The sequence below is a fragment of the Zingiber officinale genome, chromosome 8A (genome assembly GCF_018446385.1).
Source record: "Zingiber officinale cultivar Zhangliang chromosome 8A, Zo_v1.1, whole genome shotgun sequence".
NCBI classification, from domain to species: domain Eukaryota; kingdom Viridiplantae; phylum Streptophyta; class Magnoliopsida; order Zingiberales; family Zingiberaceae; genus Zingiber; species Zingiber officinale.
The window spans coordinates 28,020,271-28,033,078 of record NC_056000.1 but is presented as its reverse complement, the minus strand read 5'-3'; the positions used below and the strand labels follow the sequence as shown (position 1 = coordinate 28,033,078).

At 38.3% G+C, this 12,808-nt stretch overlaps 2 protein-coding genes across 3 annotated transcripts; one reads left to right on the top strand and one right to left on the bottom strand.

Annotated features, from left to right (window-relative positions):
* Positions 1-5,220: 5,220 nt before the first annotated feature.
* Positions 5,221-6,140, bottom strand: LOC122011599 (transcription factor MYB52-like). The gene is made up of 3 exons (XM_042567983.1): positions 5,935-6,140; positions 5,602-5,865; positions 5,221-5,532 (listed from the first exon to the last, which is right to left on the bottom strand). The coding sequence occupies exons 1-3, from the start codon at positions 6,056-6,058 to the stop codon at positions 5,330-5,332; spliced, it is 591 nt and encodes a 196-aa protein (XP_042423917.1). The 5' UTR covers positions 6,059-6,140; the 3' UTR covers positions 5,221-5,329.
* Positions 6,141-8,633: 2,493 nt separating this feature from the next.
* On the top strand, positions 8,634-12,273 carry LOC122008185 (homeobox-leucine zipper protein ROC8-like). 2 transcript variants are annotated; one of them, XM_042563814.1, is made up of 11 exons: positions 8,634-8,771; positions 8,863-9,004; positions 9,070-9,187; positions 9,345-9,533; positions 9,634-10,101; positions 10,178-10,279; positions 10,344-10,553; positions 10,631-10,790; positions 10,862-11,130; positions 11,204-11,293; positions 11,402-12,273. In XM_042563814.1, the coding sequence occupies exons 2-11, from the start codon at positions 8,910-8,912 to the stop codon at positions 11,771-11,773; spliced, it is 2,073 nt and encodes a 690-aa protein (XP_042419748.1). In that variant the 5' UTR covers positions 8,634-8,771; positions 8,863-8,909; the 3' UTR covers positions 11,774-12,273. The 2 variants fall into 2 exon arrangements, with proteins under 2 accessions (XP_042419748.1, XP_042419749.1); XM_042563815.1 differs by having other exon boundaries at positions 8,634-8,794.
* Positions 12,274-12,808: the final 535 nt, after the last annotated feature.

Genomic DNA, 12,808 nt, shown 5'->3' with positions numbered 1-12,808 from the left:
CATGATCCGGTAACATCATGCAAATATTTCTTAGGGACCCAAGATTATTTTACATTGCTCTTAATGATTGACTTCTTAGGTGTATTATTTCTTCCTATAAGAGAAACATATGCATGATCTTTCATACTTGAAACATACCCTTAGCCTAGACTTATACCTTCAAGTATCTTCCATCAGCCTTGCACCCTTGGGATACTTCTGAGCCCACGACTCCTCATTCTTGTGCTTGCCTTCAAATGCTTCCTTAAGCTTCATCATGCTAAGTCTTTTTTTGCCAAGGGACCGCACCTCCAAGACTTCATCACCAAGAGTCATGCTCCGAGACTTCATCCACCAAGACTATCTTCTTGAACTTTTTTTGCCAAGTCTTCATACCTAGGCTTTCCTTTGTACCTGCTTACTCAACATTTATATTAGATCACCAACATTACCTAATTTAAACTTATTTAACCAAATATCAAAAATAAATAATGTCTGGAGCAAGATCACACCAATAGTTGTAACCTTCCATTATTTGGCGTACCTTAACTCAAGCAGTTGTGATCTTTCATAATTCGACGTCCCTTAGCTTAGATGGGTGTGACCTTTCATCATCCGACATCCTTTACTTTAGGTGATTGTGACTGCAATGTTTGTAACTGCCACCCCTTCATACCTTCATAATTGTCTGCCTTTGTAATTGACACATCTTTCCCTCTATTATTTACATTGATGGTCGAAGCAACTACTCAAACTGCTTTCTCAGCGCATCTTTTGAACAAGGTTGGCTTTAGGCATAGGCATTATGGCATATGCCTAGGGCCCCAATTTTTATTTGGTCCATTATATATATATATATATATATATATAGAATCTTGATCTCCTGCGCGACGTGCACAGTGCGCGACTGTGCGCGTCGCACAGGAGATCAAGCTTTGTTTTTAAATTTTTTTATTTTTTAATATTTTAAACTAAAAAAAATCAATTAAAAAAATTAACATTTCCTTATATAAATTTCTAATACATTAATATATCCGCTTAACATATTACAATACTCAATAAATACTTAAATTAATTTAATTTTATTTTTTTTAAACCAAACACTATAATCTAATTGGAAAATCTGAACCCCAGAAGTAAAATCTAAAAAACAAAATTGCTTTGATATTATAACCCAAAGCCTGAACCCTAGAGGTAAAATCTAAAAAAAATGACTTTGATACTATTACCCAAAGCCTGAACCCTAAATAGCTTCCATACTATAACCCAAAGTCTGAACCCTAGAGGTAAAATAAATAAAAAAAAATAGCTTTGATACTATAACTCAAAACCTGAACCCTAAAAATTAATTTTTAAAAAAATATTTTAATTATTTTTTTAATTCAAAAATTAAAAAAAATTAAAAAGAAATAAAAAGCGCTGAAATCCTACGCGACGCGCATAGTCGCGCATTGTGCCGTCGCGCAGGATATCAGCGCTGTATATATATATATATATATATATGGAAAATAATAGGGCTCATCTAATAAAAGATTTGTATGATCTCATTCTCTAAAAATTAGGGTCAATATTTTTAATATATTAAATATATTTTTATGTATATATATTTTTTAAAAGAATAAAAAATAGGTCCTACGTGGTTAAAAATTTGTATGATCTTATTCTTTGATCAAAGGTTCAGATTTCACAAAGATTTCATTATGGTTTCAATGGGTAGAGTCATAAAGGGGCTCTTATTTTAACATTTTAAATTTATTTTTAATTATATATATTCTTTTATAAGATTTAATTTATTTCTCTTTAGTATTTCTCAATTCTAGTCTTTTCTCATTATGTCTCTCTTTCGTGGCACTTTCTTCTTTGATTAATAAGAACAAGAATTAGATTTTTTTACATATATATATTTAGATGTATTTATCGTTTAACAAGAATTATACCTTTGTCATTTCGCTTCTTTGATAGACATTAAGGTTAACTTATATTTAGATGTATTTATCGTCATAAATTATCTAATTTCTCTTTTGTCTCCATTCTATGATTTATAATGGTTCTGGTTTAGGTGATAAAAAATACGATTTAGTTATTTTTTTACTCTGTGTCTAAAAAGATTTTCATTTAATTCCTGATAAATGATAATGACTGGTTTAGTCTTGTTGTGATTTTTATTTTCTAAAGATTATAATGAGTTTTGTCATTTTATATATATGTTTTTTATTTATTTATTTATTGTATTTCACTGATGATGATGAGTTGAGTAAGAGAGCATGACTTTTTCTATTATTGTCTTAATTCATTGTTCTTATTTTCTCAAATTTATTTTTTTTGCAAGAGTTATTTTTTCCATATTCCATTTAAGTAATAAGCATACTTCTATCTTCCCTTATTTTTAAACAATTCTAATTATAAATATACTTACTTTTGGCTAAATAAATTGTACACTTATTATTTCCTTAAGTGCATTATTATATCTTTAATATCATACAATTTATATTTTTCTGAATTAGATTATCAAAATTTAAATATAAAAATTTAATTTATAAATTTAAATATAAAAATTTAATTTATAAATTTAAACCATCTTTTTTATTCTAAATCTTGTTCGTACTAAGTCCAATTAACAAAAGAGTGAGAATTTTTTTAAAAAATAATAATCTAAAAGGTCTATTTTTTTTTCTCACTTAAATCTCAAATAAACTTTAGCGGGACCCGTACTTATATACCCCTAGTTCTACCGACTACTTTCTGACTCGGCTACTTTCAAGCCTCCCGCTGCGGAGCTCAACTGAATAACCTCAAGCATTGCCGAACCCCACCAAATATTTATTCAAATCTCCTTTGACCGAGTCAAAAGGATGCCACACAAAGTTTCTAACCAAAGTCAAGGACTTCCTACTACGTGGAATTTGACCGAGTTAACAACCTCCTCAACCCTCATCATTGTGCTTTAGATTTTTCGCTAATTAAGGGAAAGATCAATAAATAAATAAATAAATAAATTCCTGCTTGCTTAGATTACACTCCCGGCGACTTCATTGATTTCAACGATGGCAAACTCGGTGCAGAAAGAGTCAGCAACCCTCTCTGTCCGCCACATTTGCCCAACATCCATCTTTTGTATTCTTCAAGATTGCACTCTTTCTTCTTTCTCTCAGAAACCTTTCCCAAGTCGCTTGTTGCTTTCAACAGAATGGCCAGTAGCCACAAATTTGTTGGAATCAAAATCATAACGACTTCAGTAAGACGTTAAGAGAAAAAGCACTGGGATTGTGCTGCGGTTAGTGAATTGAATGAGCTCCCCTGCAAAAAAAACATACGTACTGATACATGTTGCAGCTCTGTCTAAAGCAAATAGCTTCATTCTTACATGAGAAAGGAATTGAAGATATCTTTCATCTTACATGAGATCAAAATACCAACAGGTTTTCCATTATGTATATGTGTTTGTTTAAAGTGAATTTCATCTTGTGATTTAGATATCTAATCGATAACACAATGCAAAAAAGGGAAAAAAATTTGGAAGATTTATATAGTTTGGTATCATGCCACTGTTTTCCACAAATTAATCAAACTAGCTTTCATAAGGTTGGAAGTTGCTCTCTAGACAATAATTAACTTCCAAAGACGGAAACCTCAAAAGGTCTTGAGTTCTTTCACCATGTTTAAGAATGAGAAATGAAAACACTACTACTGCAACTCAGTAAGCACACATTGATCATATGAATTATTCTGTTCGAGACACAAAAGCAAAATGCCCTTTCTAAACGAGATATCGATGCTTGATATATTTATGAAGATATCCTTCGCTTGAATGAAAGAAGCAATTGTGGCGGTTTGTTATTTGTATTTATCAATGTAAATATAAATGTAAATGAATGAAACAAATGAGAGCTAGTTTATTAACTTTGTTTATTAGTTTCATCTTTTAAACTTTTAAATCACATCTTAATTATTTCACAATTGAATTATAAGGATGAGTAAAGTTGTAGTTGGAGAGAAATCAAAGTGGAGTTTAAAATTTAAGCTTAAAAAATTAATAGAAAATAAGTTATCTTTTATCATTTGAATGCGATACTAAAATAATTTTCTATATTTGATGAATGGCTTAGATTGAAAGGTCCATTTGACAAGGTGGAGTCAACTTAATCCTCTCTAAAGGAAACACAATGGATGTGGTGATAACGAAGGGCCCATTCTGTGAAAGGTAGTTGTTACGATAGAGGTCAAAGTTAAGGTGGTCAATGTTCGGGTATCATATGGCCGGACAAACGATAAGTGCATCGGCTGGTCGGACGATCAGGTCCTCGACCGGGAGGAGAAGGTGCCTGATCCGACCCTACCTTTGACTCGGGGGGATGCACCGAACAGCCGACGCTTAAGGAGGTATTGGAAGCTAGGAGGATACGGTGTCCTGGCTGAGCAGCTACCCCGCTCGGCTTGACAACAAGATTAAGCAGTCGCAGTGGAGTTACGGCCGAGCGGGCATAGTACGGACGCAACAAAACTCTGGCCGAGCGGCTATTCCGCTTGGCCTAGCAGTAGGCCCCTTGTGTTATCCATCGACATGCTTTTGAGAGTTAGTGTCGCTGACACCAAGCATGGTCAACCAGAAAATCGTACGACGAAAGCTTCCACTATTACATAAGAGATATGCTCGGCTTGTTAAGGTATTGTGTCATGGATACTTTACTGACAAGTCTTTTCAGTGAAAATTTTGGGAAGCGTATCCACCTTGGGAAGCAGACACACACGCTACAGGGGCTCTATATAAAAGAGGTCCAAGTATTGGCAGAGGTACGCGATACACTATTTGCACTATAGTCTTCGTTCTTGTTGCTTTACCTTCTACTTCATCGTCGATGACTGACTTGAACGTCGGAGGGTCAATGACAGAGACCCCCTTCCCTATCTTGGCACTAACGTCATCTATTTTGTAGTGTGAAGCGGAGTCTACAAACAGTTAACGGAACATCCACATTCTTAACTTTCCATCTCAACGATTTTTGGACAAAATCAGCAATGTTGAGTGTGGTTCTCTTTTTGTCCTTTATGGAATGTGGAAACATCCTTAATAATGCATCAAGAAGATCTCTAATGGCCGGCCGATCAGTATGTCATAACAACACCCACCTTCAAGGTAACTATCAACAACAAAGAGGGTTTCCCTTTAACATGAAATGACTTCGTTCTTATCCACAATCTCAACAAAAATTATCCAGTTGTCAACGCTAGGTATAAAGTCTGTTAGATATAAATTAAATGACTGGCAAACGCTACTGTTTCTTGAAACTGATTAACTGGAGGTATTGATCTCAATATAGACAGGTATATATGCAAACCTAATTACAAGTATTTAGTTTCTAAAGTTGAGAGCACATGAAGAACTTCTAACTCGCAAGAAGTCAATGAAGGGAAGTCCACCATGTTTCCTCCACTGTTCATCTTCCTCCTCTTCCTGGTCTACACTTGAGCTGCACTTGGTCGTCGCTTCCTCAGACTCTTCAGTGCTGCTTTTTACACTAAGGAAATCATAAAACTCCACTGAATTCTCTGTATCTGCAATCGTACAAAAGTTAATTTATATAAGAAAATGAGTAAACTTGGCCATTCTCCACTGATCACTACCATATGTGGTTGGGTTATCAAAATCCAGTGCTTTTCTTGTGGTGATTGTGGAGCCAAGAGGCTTCTTTCGCCGCGCCGTGATGACATGCCAGTGGTTCTTGATGGCGTTGTCGGTGCGGCCGGGGAAGAGCCTGGCGATGGCCGACCACCTGTTGCCGTGAAGTCGGTGCAAGGCCAGTAGCCGCGCTTCCTCCTCCTCGGAGAACGGGCTGCGGTTGATCCTCGGATCCAACTGATTGAACCATCTCAACCTACAGCTCTTGCCTATACAGGTACACACTCAAATTAATTAAAGCAAAGGATTCATTCACAAATTTAATAACAACAGCTCACCTGTTCTTCCTTGAATGTTTTCTGCGATGGTGTTCCAGTTGTGAGGGCCAAACCTAGTGACCAGGTCCTTGAGCTTCTCGTCCTCCTCTGGCCTCCAATGGCCCCTGCTCATACTCATGCTCATGCTCCCTCGGAAACAGTCCGATCGAGAAACAAAGAGATGAAACGGATTAACTTAAATAGATAGATAGATAGATAGATAGATGGAGAAAGAATTGAAACTGATTCTGGTGCAACTATATGTTGACATATATATGCCCTGAGAAGATCATACACACTTACGCTTTCACCACACAGGTTGATGCTACGTCTGACCTAACTAAAGCTTTATATTTTAATTAAGGAAGAGAGAGGCAGAACTTGTGGGGTTTGCTTGGTGAGGAGAGTTCCGTTCTCCTTTCACCATCCATTTCTAATATTTCCAACCTATAACATCTACTTATAAAACCAAACATTAATTTACATGAAATTAATTATTGCTGAATTCCCGCAGGAAAAAGAAAGTTTATGCATGGTAGTTAACTGATTAGGGAGTAACCTATCTACTGTTCAACATCTACCATAACCTATCAGTTAACCTCGGGCCTTGTCCTGGAATAATTCTGTGTATTAGGTCAACTATATGGATTGTCAAACATCATAGAACCACCTTTGATGGAGGTGTAGGCATGAAGGTAGACATATGCATTTTGTTGGTGGCATGGCCTTATTTCTCGAGCAAACACTTGTTCTGTTGGCCTAACTTACTCCGAGAAGGTAGGGAGGAATAAATATATACTTCTAAACAAAGCAATATTCAGGTTAGGTTTCTTCCATGTTTTCAGAGGTGTGAGAGGTACTTGAGACTTGTATCCATCTTTATATCTTACGTTGACCTCTGATGATCTCTCACCTTGTATATGAAGATTTAAGAATATATGAAAAATCTAATATAGAAAAATGGCAGAGGCTTCTATGAGTACTGAAATGAAGCTCATTTCATTTCAATTCATGGCGAGTGAGGGAGGTGGATGTCATAAATTTATGCACCTAAATTTTCAACTGGCACTATTAACCATTACAACTCTGCTGAGCTAGCTGACATTATAATCTTCATTGCATGCATTGACTGCTTCATTCAGTAGAATACAACAGTCACTGACTGACTCAACCACCTCTCACTTGTCTACAGCCTGTAGATATAATAAACATTAAGTTCCTAAAATCAAATTCCTGCATTTATGGCATTTGTGCTTCTCTTATAAATAGTGCAAATAGTTTCTGATGAATTCGTTCTCAGCTCAGTATCAAATTTACCTTTAGAAAAGGGAAGAGAGAGAGAGAGAACCTTTAGAAGAGAGAGAGAGAGAGAGAGAGAGCTTTAAAGACTTAATTAAGTTAAAATATTTGCACTATTTATGTGAAACTGAAACTAGCATTCAAATTGTTTTTGCTGCTCTCTTTAAATATACTTAAATTCATTACCAGTATTGGTATTGTATTACATGATTTGAAAAGTCAGTGTACGAAACTTAGGGCATGGTTAAAGTTCTAAATCAGTTTTTTTATCCCTAAATGTCATCTAAACAATATAAAAATTTATTGAAATATTTCTAATGGTTAAACTTCCAAATGAGTTTTTTTTTATCCAATTCATATCATGTAGTTATATGGTTCCATACATATTAAAATACTAATCTCAATTCTCACCTTGACTTTTTATTCAGCTTTTTTAAATTTATAAACCTTTAAAAAATGTTGTATCGCCACATTAGTAGTTCTCTCACAATTGCTCTAAACCTTTAAAAAATGTTGTATCGTCACATTAGTAGTTCTCTCACAATTGCTCCACGCTATTGAGAGAGAGTTCAGTAAAAATCCAATCCAAATTGACAAGTACATGAGTAGAAGTCCACAAAGATGATGAAATCCTCTATCGAATTTTGACCCCCGACCACTAGAGTTATTATACCATGAACTTATCAATTGAGCTAATTCTATAGACCTACAAACTTCTTATAAACCTTAGATTGGAGATCTTCTTATAAACTTTGGGGCTCTATGAAATTTATGTTGTCTATAGTTAGAAACTTTTGGATATTTATCGGTACCAACAAACTTGATTCAACATTAATTTATATGGTTGGCATGTGATTATGTTAGATTTTGGATTATGAATATAATTTATGAAGCTCAAAAGTGATATAATTAGAAAAATTATCAAAATGCATTTATATTTAATGTTAAAATACCTTTTAACATTTTTATTTTGTTGTCGAATGCTCTATGCTATGATTCATAAGGACATTTTGTCATAGTAAAGCATTTAGTTTTAATATTAAATAATTAATATTTTTGAAAAAAATGGAAATATTTTCCATAAACAGAGCAAAGTTCAAGCCCCCTCAATGAAAATTTTCAAGTGCTGTATGAGATGATTTTTTTTTTTAAAAAAAAATATGTTAGACACAATGTTTTAGAATATTAATTTTTTATCAATATCAAAATTTCTTAATTATAAAGTATTTTGTATGATAATTTGTAACATAATATATATGGAGGGTGAAATGTTAAGGGTGTTTTTAAAATTTACTAAATGGTAGGGATATGTTAATATTTTTTCATATTTATTACAGAAGGATAAATGTTAACATAAATGCGTACAGCAATCTATCAGAAAACATCGTTAAAAACCCTGGCGTTTGAAATCCCGTCGGTTATTGCAGAGAGAGAGAGGAAGAGAGAGAGATTGCGGAGTGAGCGCATCCGCTCGAGTCGCAGACAAGCGGTTGAAAGCGCTCATCGCCGCTTTCCTCATTTGGTTCACGCCGCAACGCCGAGAACTAACGCAGTGGCCGGTGAGGAGAAAAGGCGAAGAAAGGTTCAACCTTTTAGGGTCAACGTCGACGAGAACCTCGGCATGAACTTGTTCCCTCGCGTCTTTTGCAGAGACTGGTAGGACTCAAGGTGTTCGGGCGTCGTTAAAGGTGCGACGGATGGATTCCGGCGACGACCAGGATGTTCCCGACCCACGCGGGAGGAAGAAGCGCTACCACCGGCACACTCCGAGGCAGATTCAAGCACTCGAATCGTATGCTCTCTCTCTCTCTCTCTCTCTAAGAGGTTCTAATGGGTTTCTAAGAGATTGCTGTTTAGGATGTTCAAGGCGTGTCCTCACCCGGACGAGAAGCAGAGGATGCAGTTGAGTCGTGACTTGGGGCTTGAACCGCGGCAGATCAAGTTCTGGTTCCAGAACCGGCGAACGCAGACGAAGGCAAACCCCCGCTAATTCTTCTTCTTTCTGTCTTTGATTTCTTGTCTTTTGTGTTAAAAGTTGGATTTTGATGCGAGTGGAAGCGAAAAGGTGCCACCTTTTTGAGGAAATCGGCTTGCTTGATCGATTCCTCCTGTTGCTTATAATTTGCATGCAGGCACAGCAAGATAGGTCCGACAACTGCGTGCTGCGCTCCGAGAACGACAAGATCCGGTGCGAGAACATCGCCATGCGAGAGGCCCTCAAGAACGTCATCTGTCCTTCTTGTGGCAGCTCCTCCTGTACTGACGACTCCTACTTCGACGAATCGAAGCTTCGGATGGAGAATACGAGGTTGAAGGAGCAGGTGAGTTGGAGCATGGCTTTCTTATTGCTTGAAGTAAGTTCTTGGCTGTGATCACAGTTGCCATTGCTAACAAAAGTTTACATTGTGCTACCACTTGAAGCTTGATAGGGTCTCTAGTATTGCATCAAGGTACCTCGGAAGGCCTATGACCCAACTCCCCCCAGTTCTTCCAGTATCGATCTCATCGTTGGACTTATCGGTTGGGGGTTATAATAATCCAGGGATAAGCACTTCCCTTGATCTCAATCTTCTATTACAGAACTCCTCCTCCTCTTCTTCTTCTTCCTCTCTTCCATATGCAAGCATATCCGAACTCGACAAGCCTATTATGGTGGAGATGGCCAGTAATGCAATGGAGGAAGTTATCAGGCTCGTGCAGACTGATGAACCCCTGTGGATGAAGTCAGTAAATGACGGAAGGGACATACTTCAACTCGAAACGTATGACAGAATGTTCAAACGATCAGGCCATCGACTCAAGTTCCCCGACGTTCGAATTGAGGCGTCGAGGGATTCAGCAGTGGTCGCTATGAATGCTACGACACTGATCGATATGCTCATGGATTCAGTAAGTTGGAACCCTGTTCTCTTAAGAAAATAAGTTCCTGTTGTTGCCATTTCAACTGTCTCCCATTTTGTGGCAGAGCAAGTGGTGTGACCTATTTCCGACGATTGTTTCTAAAGCAAGGACCATCGAAGTCCTAGGATCGGGAACGGTCGGCAGCGCAAGCGGATCCTTGGCACTGGTAATGTATCTCCTTAAGCTCCTTTGGTTGATTTGCTGATACTAATACACTCCAGAACTTGCAGATGTATGAGGAACTACAGGTTCTTTCACCGGTCGTTCCTACTCGTGAATTCTGCTTTTTAAGGTGCTGCCAGCCAATTCAACAAGGTGTGTGGGTGGTAGCTGATATTTCTGTGGATTTTCCTCGAGCTATTCAGTTCGCGCCGGCTTCTCAATCAAAGAAGCTTCCTTCTGGTTGTTTAGTTGAGGAAATGGCTGACGGCTACGCTAAGGTGATTCAAATATCGGCATAGTTGATCAGTTATTTTTCCTCAACGTTGTTGTTCTTACATTGATGATGTTGATGCAGGTAACTTGGGTCGAACATGTGGAGATTGAAGAAAACAATCTAATCCCTGCTCTGTTCAAGGATCTCATGGACAGTGGATTGGCATTTGGAGCACAACGCTGGCTCGCCACTCTCCAGAGAATGTGCGAGAGATTTTCTTGTCCAGCCAAGGAGCTCGGAGGTAAAACAAGATCTCTCACAGATGTTTAGCTAGATTGCCATTTGACCATGATCCCAACTGTCTTATACCAGTTTCTGTCTCGCACGACGGCAAGAGGAGCATGATGAAGCTCGCGCAACGAATGGTGAACAATTTCTGCGCCAACATCGGCGCATCGAACGACCACAAGTGGATCACCCTCTCAGGGTTGAACGACGTCGGAGTCAGGGTTACACTTCACAAAAGCACAGACGCCGGACAGCCGAGCGGCGTCCTGCTCAGCGCAGCGACCACCATTTGGCTCCCCATATCGCCGGAGAGCGTCTTCGCTTTCTTCAAAGATGAACGGACTCGAACTCAGGTACTCGTCGCCTTCCATTGTCAGTAATTCCAAGAACTTACTTACATCTCGGCATTCTCTTCCAAACTTCCAGTGGGACGTTTTATCGAACGGCAACAGTGTGCAAGAGGTGACTCACATCTCGAACGGTTCTCATCCAGGGAACTGCATTTCGCTTCTTCGCGTATGCTTTTCGTTCTCTTTTCCATGTTTTAGTTCGCCGGTAGTTCGTCAGAAAGTTTTTAATTAATTGTCATATTTTATGTTCTTGAATGAATGAATGAATGAACAGGGAGTCAATTCAGGGCAGAACACCATGCTGATACTCCAAGAATGCTGCACTGACGCATCAGGTTCGGTCGTGGTCTATTCTCCGATCGACATTCCGGCCATCAACGTGGTCATGAGCGGCGAGAATCCATCCTTCATCCCTCTCCTGCCCTCAGGCTTCACCATACTGCCGGACGGGCGGGCACCGGGGGCCTCGTCCAGCTCAAACCCACTGGCGGGCTCGTCGGGATCACTGGTGACCATCGCGTTTCAAATACTCATGAGCAGTTTGCCGTCGGCGAAGCTCAACTTGGAGTCGGTGACGACGGTTAATAGCTTGATCGGAACCACGGTTCAGCAAATAAAGACGGCCTTGAACTGTCCTGATATCTGAGGCAGGGAGTGAAGAGAATTGAAAGCCCACATTTCACTCCTCACCAGCTTCCTCAACTGCTTCAGATCTGAGGCATTCAAGGTGGGAATTAAGGGGGGTGTGTGCTTTTGTTGGTTGGCCTTGAATGCTTCCATTGTTGGCTTCAATTCAGACTTTAAGATGATGCTGCTGCTGCTGCTTCCTGCCTGCCGCCATTGCCAGCCTCAGGACGACACAAATTTTTCTTACTGGAATCTTTCAGGCTTCACAGTTACAGGAACTTAATGAAGTCAAGAACGCACCATACCTGCTTTCTTCCTCCGCCATTACTGCTCTTCCTCTAGCTTTCCTTTCCTCCCTCACCCAAATCGCGGAAATGGTTCGGGCATTGACTTCTGTGTTCCTTAGCTTTCACCAATTAGGATTTGCTTTAGACAATAGGCGGTTTTTTTTATTGTTTCTAGGATGAAGAACGCATTAAGTTTTCAACTCTGCATTAGATGATTCTAATTCTCTCTTAACTGTGTTTTCACTGTGCGATTGTGACTGCTGTGGTGTTTGTCCTTTTCATAATCGTCTATTTATAAGTGACTTCAAGCACTTTTTTTAAAAAAATCTACTATTCTTTTTTGTTCTTATTGGATGAGTTAATGAAGCATGTATTTCCTTTGGAGATACTCTTTCAGTTGTACGATTTTAATTGCGTCTTCTGACAATAACAATATAATCCATATGAAAAAAAATACATTTTCTTAATTACGAGACAAGATAAAAAAAAGCTATTTGTTGTGCTTCTGACTATGCCATAGAAAAGGGTTGAGCTAAACTTATCCACCCGAGTTCTTAGATATTGTTTTAGCTCCGGAGAAAAACACACTAGGTTAGTTTTCCCTTTAGCAACCAACTCGGGGTCAATATCGATGTGATGTAATGGTACAACACTTTTATGTTGAAATTTTAAATAGGACAAATATGTCTGAGACCGATTTTGAATAGGCATCATCAGCTTTGCTATGGATTTATCCGATAAGTAAATTCCATGTTTAGTAGAGTAAA